This window comes from Sprattus sprattus (genome assembly GCF_963457725.1).
Source record: "Sprattus sprattus genome assembly, chromosome: 1".
NCBI classification, from domain to species: domain Eukaryota; kingdom Metazoa; phylum Chordata; class Actinopteri; order Clupeiformes; family Clupeidae; genus Sprattus; species Sprattus sprattus.
Window position 1 is genome coordinate 59,285,274 of NC_137920.1, and position 6,000 is coordinate 59,291,273.

The window sequence follows — 6,000 nt, forward strand, 5'->3', positions numbered from 1 at the left end:
TAGTTTTTGCAAAGAAGGCACTACAAAATGTAATTGTTCAAAGAAAATAGAGAACGTAACTTGACATTATTGCGCTGATAGCCAGCTGAAGCTAAATGCAAGAATTATTATTTTATGGTAGGATTTTAATTAATTCACTGCCACACAGTTGAAATGAAACGACTGTTCTGCTGTGACTGGATCCTGCTGTAATAAGATCCAAACACGCTGATGTCATTTTTCACATGAAAGAAATGAAAGTGAAAGTTATATATGCTTCTGAAACAGTTGTGAGGTGACATGGCGTCTAGCGCTCACGGTAAGTGAACAGTTTGTTTAAAATAATAATCAAAGCTTAGTAATACAAGTTGTGTTACTTTAGTGCAGTTATGACACTGCAATTCTAACTGCATTATCACTGAAAAACAATGATTGAGCTTCGGGCTTGTGTAGGTCAAAGGGCTTTACCTAAAGGACAGGGTGTGTTTTAAAGTTCCAAAATTACATATTTAATCCTGAAGGATCAGTAAAATAATGTAGCCTATATTTTTGTACATTTTCCAAAGCAAGAACAGACCGTACATGCAATAAACTTACAGCAAGAGGGATAGGAAATATGTTTAAGGAATGTTTAGGGGAGAGAGTAGGGTGTAACTACCCTTAAGAATAGAAGAGATTAGAAAAGCCTTTATTTTGTAATTGTATTCACATACAACGAGATTGGAGTGCTGCTCCTGTTGGTGTGAGGAGAAACAACATACAACACAACAATAGTACAACCAGCTTACAACAGTACAAATAGCCCGAGAGTTCAACAAAGTGTGGTGGTATAGATTAAAGTACTACCCTGAGGAACAATAAGTACAGTAACAGTACCTCCCTGAGGTGCTTTACAATAAATACAGTAACAGTTTTGGTATTTATAATAGGGTATATTTTAGCCTTAAACCACCCATTGTGAAGTGAAAGTGACTTTCATAATTGCATAATTGCTTTCATAACACTGAATCCATATGCAAACATATCTGCCCATTATATGTTGGTGTTTGTGGTTGGCTGATACCGCTTAACTCTCCGCAGATGAAGCAGTGGCAGATGCCAGTGGCGTCAGGGAAGACAATGAGAGCTGGTCAGGCCAGTCCAGCTTATCCTTTAGCAACTCAGATGACCAGTCAGGGGACGATTCAGATGACCAATCAGGGGACGTTCCAGATTCCCAGCAGGGAGCGTCTGGAGGCCAAAGAGACCACAAGGTCAGTCATGTCACCTCTTTTGCAGACTTATATGACTTATATAATTAGAATAATACTGGTACAGTTGCTAATAGATCACACAGATGACCAAAGAGGTTCTGCTGCTGACGTAAGAGTATGTATTATACTGTATATGAAAGGGTAACATTGCTGTGTGTTGTCTCAGCAGGTTCCTTGCAGGTTCTACAATGGTAATGGCTGTCGAAACGGTAAAAGCTGTCCCTACCTGCACGTGTGCCAGTTCTCCTGGAAAGGTTCCTGTCGCAATGGTCACAGTTGTCTTCTGAAGCACATTGTCGACTCAGATTCAGATGATTTAGGAGCAGGAGGGCGTGGCAGGGGCAGAAGAAGGAATCCTAAAGAGAGGACCAGACGGACTGAGAGGAAGCCTCAAAGGAGATCAACGTCCAGTGGTAAGAGCATTCCCCTGTCAGTCAAATTAGGTAATTCAAAGGATAATATAAACATACTTGTCTAGGATCAACAGATTTCGATGTGAACACAAAGGATTAAAGCCAAAGTTGGCACATGACTCGTGAAGAGTGGTTCCGGTCCTGTGCTGCTTATGCCAAATTATGGAAAATGTAAAGGGAGCAGAGATAGAGAAAGTGTGTGTTGGAGTATGTGTGAAAAGACACCATGGAACATGCTGCATACCTGTCAAGTCTCACGTTTCAACATTTCTCATGTCTCACGTATGTGACACTGACTCTCAAGGAGCTCACTAAATCTTTGGGATTCCCAATAGCATTGGATAATAATGTCAAGTCCATTAGACTGCTGTGCAGTGCAAGTGGGAGATTGCCAACTCTGCACTGTGTGGCTCACTACATCTTTGGAGCAGTTTTAGGCTACTAGTCAATGATGTTTCAATATGCAACATCACTGAACAACTTCTTATCTCGAGGCGAACCAGAGCTATTAACGGAATCCATTGCTAATGTAAAAATATGCTTATGCGTGTTGTCTTTTGTGTGAGTGTCTGGGCGGTGATGATGGCTAATTGATTTTTACAGATTTCAATCACTGACTTCACGGATTTCAGCCATGTTGACTTTTCCATTGTGTGTTGCAGAGAGCGATCTAGAGGAGGATGGACTGCAGGGTCCGTACAGATGGCAGCTAAACTGTGGCCATGGCTGGAAGGACATTGCAAACGATCACATTCTTGAGGCCCAGTACTCCAGACCTTGCACAAAAGGCATCAAGCTTTACAACACTGCCAATGGGTGAGTCTCCCCAATGTATGGTGATGTGAGATCGGCGAAACTTCTGTTGGTTGAGCACAAGATTTTTTTAGTTTGCTTATTATTTATGGTGTACTTTCCCAAGAGCTCTATTCTTTTTGTCCTTTTATGCAGGGTCATCTCCATAGATTTTAAAAATATACGGGTCCTGAACAAAACTAATCTGAGGGTTCGACGCCGTGGATCTCAGCAAACTAAATGGCTCTGGCATTACAGGGGAGATAATCGGTGGTACCAATATGGAGAAAAGGTTTGCTACAGTAGTGGGAACTGGGTAGTCTTTTGCACCTATGGAGCAGGGGGAATTTTTGTCATGGTTTCACACTTGATTTTTGTTAAATTGAATAGCACAAATCTACAGTGTTTCCTCACTAACATGAGAGGGCATATGCATACTGGTGCTTTTTTCAGAACTCAAAGGGAAATCAACACACAGTCAATAGTTCTGTGTTGGAGACAGAGTACCAGAAAAACAAAAATGGGTCACATCAGTTCAGCGTGGGATCAGACACCTATGAGATCAGATTCAAAGGTTTGTACTATCTCCATTAACTGTATTTCACCACATAGCCAAAAAAAGATTGCTGAATGGTGCCTGATTTATACTTCAGAATCACCATCAAAGCTAACTGATCATCCCTAGAAATAGCTTTTGGTTTTATGGAAGCGTGTGTCTATTCATGAATGTGTGTGTGTGTGTGTGTGTGTGTGTGTGTGTGTGTGTGTGTGTGTGTGTGTGTGTGTGTGTGTGTTTTTTTTTTGTTTGTGTGTGTGTGAGTGTGTGTGTGTGTGTGTAACTTGTGTTTGCCTGTGGTTTAACTTCAGACATGTGCCAGAAAAAACTGCCTACTGGAAACAAGCGGAAGATCACACGACGTCCCTTGTACGAAAGTCCTCAAAGCCATAGAGCGTGAGTAATATTACTGTTTTATTTATTATATTAAAAAACAATGCAAACAGAAGACCATTTTAACAAACAATAAATGTTAATCCCATTCTCTCTGGAGCTAGGCTGACCCCGGGATTGAGGGCAATGAGAATCGCCGGGCCACCCAGAGACCCAAGATGGCAGTTTAGGGGTAGCAGTCAGTGGTATGATTTCAAAAACAGGGTAAGGCTTCAACTCAGCAGAGACCACAGTGCAACCCCAGACATCTGAGCATGGTATTCAGGCCTGAATTAAAGAAACCGACTGACTTACTGTCTAAAAAGTGGCTTAAACACTGTGCATTAGGGTGTTTGTTCTTTAGATAGAAAAGATGGCTGTAGAGAGAAGAATTGACAAACATAGCACTAATACTTTGCCACATGAGTGAAAAGGATTTGAGAATCCATGCAGGCAGAGTGTCTGCCTTATTTCCTCTGTACAAAACTAAGGCTCAGTTAAGATGTCGTATCAATGAAAAATGCTGCCAGTCCTGTTAATGAAATGTGTTCTCTCATATGCTCAGGCTGGAACTGATACCGAATGCTCCATAACCTCTGCTGACATTGAAGCCGAGTACCAGCAAAACCCTCAGGGTACCATGAACTTCGTTGTCAGTGGACAGCCTTACAAGATAGACTTCTCCAGTAAGTCCCACAAATGCAACGCTCTTACACATGTTCTATCCATTGGTCTATAACCCATGTTCTACCCATTGGTCTATAACCCATGTTATACTCATGGGTCTATGTTCTACTCATGGGTCTATAACCTTTCTTTGGGGGCAATCTGGTTGTAAAAGGTGATAATGGGCAGTAGTGTAGCCTATTACCTGTTTTATTATGCCCACCCCAACTACTGATTTGAGTTGGGGGATAAGATTTATATAGCAGTAACCATGCAGTCATATTATTCAATCATCAAACATTCTTTAAGATGTGCTTATCAAAGTAGGACAGTGGTGCTGTTTTGTTTGGTACGGAAAAGCAACAGGGTGAATCAGATAACAACACATAGCATAATCTTGTTCTGCAACATTCCTGAGGCAGGGTTTGGGAACACCCCAGACACATATAGATTCTTACATAGTTGGTTGGTATTTTCAGCTAAATAAAACAAAGCGAAAATAACACAAATAATACAATTATTATGAAGTAGACAAAGTTAACATTGTTAGGATATTGAGTATGTGTTTAATATGGTTTATTCTGTTTTGCAAAAACGTTTTCATGACTCGTTTATTTCCTTTTTTTCCTCTCACAGACATGACTCAGACCAACATGACCACAAATATGACTCGTAGGGTCCAGCGAATCTAGACATCCTATGGATTATGCAATGTTGCTTTCTAATACTGAACTGAACCTCTCTTAAGAACAACAATGTGAATGTTTAATCACCTTTTATGTCAGGATATGAAAAGTACAAAGATTATGAAATTAACTTTATTGGGCGATTGTGTGGGTATAGGTTAAAGAATAATGTCAGTGAGGATATTAAATGTCTATGCAATTTGAATGAAATAAATGTAATAAATATATAGCCTATTTTCTAATTCAGAATCATGGAATTTATGTTTACATTTACAAGATTGCGGACTGTAGCACAACATTCCTTTAATCTGCTTTTCAAGACATAGATACATATTTTTGTACTTTGACAGATACTTATGGACGTCTTTACAATCAAAATGTTGGTGTAAGTTTTGGGGAACTGGTTTGAGGTCACTAATGGTCAACTAACTGAGAATTATATAGCTTATGTAGCCTTATACTTGTTGGCCATATAAGAATAACTTTTCTGTTCATTTTTTGTTATCACCTGTGTGGAATGGTAGTCTATGGGAAATTCAGTTCCAGCTTTTTACCTGCAGGGGGAGCCTTGCAGACACTGCCTTACCAACACTGCCTTGCCAACACTGCCTTGCCTTCCTTGAGCAGAAAAGTCATATAAATGAATTAAAGCAAGTTGATGTTTGTTGCCATTGTGCATGCACTAAGGGGGTTTAGGCTCTGGGCTCTGTTAAGCGTTGTATTGTTATGGCGCTATACAAATAAAATTGAATTGAATTGAATTGAATTGAATTGAATGTTTTGTGTATGATGCTGCGTGTGTTCCTGTACCTCATCTGGTAGGGCAACAACACCATGAACATGGATTTCATAATCTGATAAAAAAAAGTGTAAAATCTGTACTGTATGTTGCTTTGAATAAAAGTGTCTGCATACATTTTAGTCTGTCACAAGCATTTATTTCACACTGGGTTACCTGTTATCTTTGGATTACATTCAGTTTCAGAGAAGCTCAGAGACCAGAGAACCAGAGACACAGCGATACAATGTATAACTTTATATTTCAGGTATGGGAAATGTAATTTTTCCCCTTTAATTTTGAGCAATGGATTTCAAAGTCATATCCAGTAAATAGTATGTGGTTTACTTTGTCCTTTAGAGGCTTATGGAGGAAGAACAGAGACTTTGACAGGCACAAATTAATTTATTTTTGTATGTGCTTTTTTAATGACAATCTTCCGATATTATTCATCATGTCTGTTTTTAGAGTGACCTTAAATACTCTTTTTTTTCTATCACCGTGC

General features: G+C 39.5%; 1 protein-coding gene across 1 annotated transcript; it reads left to right on the forward strand.

The window, feature by feature from the left end:
* Positions 1-279: 279 nt before the first annotated feature.
* Positions 280-5,006, forward strand: LOC308370658 (uncharacterized protein; the record flags this gene model as incomplete). The annotated part of the gene is made up of 10 exons (XM_080845350.1): positions 280-298; positions 1,060-1,232; positions 1,399-1,645; positions 2,308-2,461; positions 2,594-2,729; positions 2,891-3,011; positions 3,305-3,389; positions 3,491-3,590; positions 3,931-4,051; positions 4,668-5,006. 10 exons carry the CDS (start codon positions 280-282, stop codon positions 4,721-4,723), a joined length of 1,212 nt encoding a protein of 403 aa, XP_080701476.1. The 3' UTR covers positions 4,724-5,006.
* Positions 5,007-6,000: the final 994 nt, after the last annotated feature.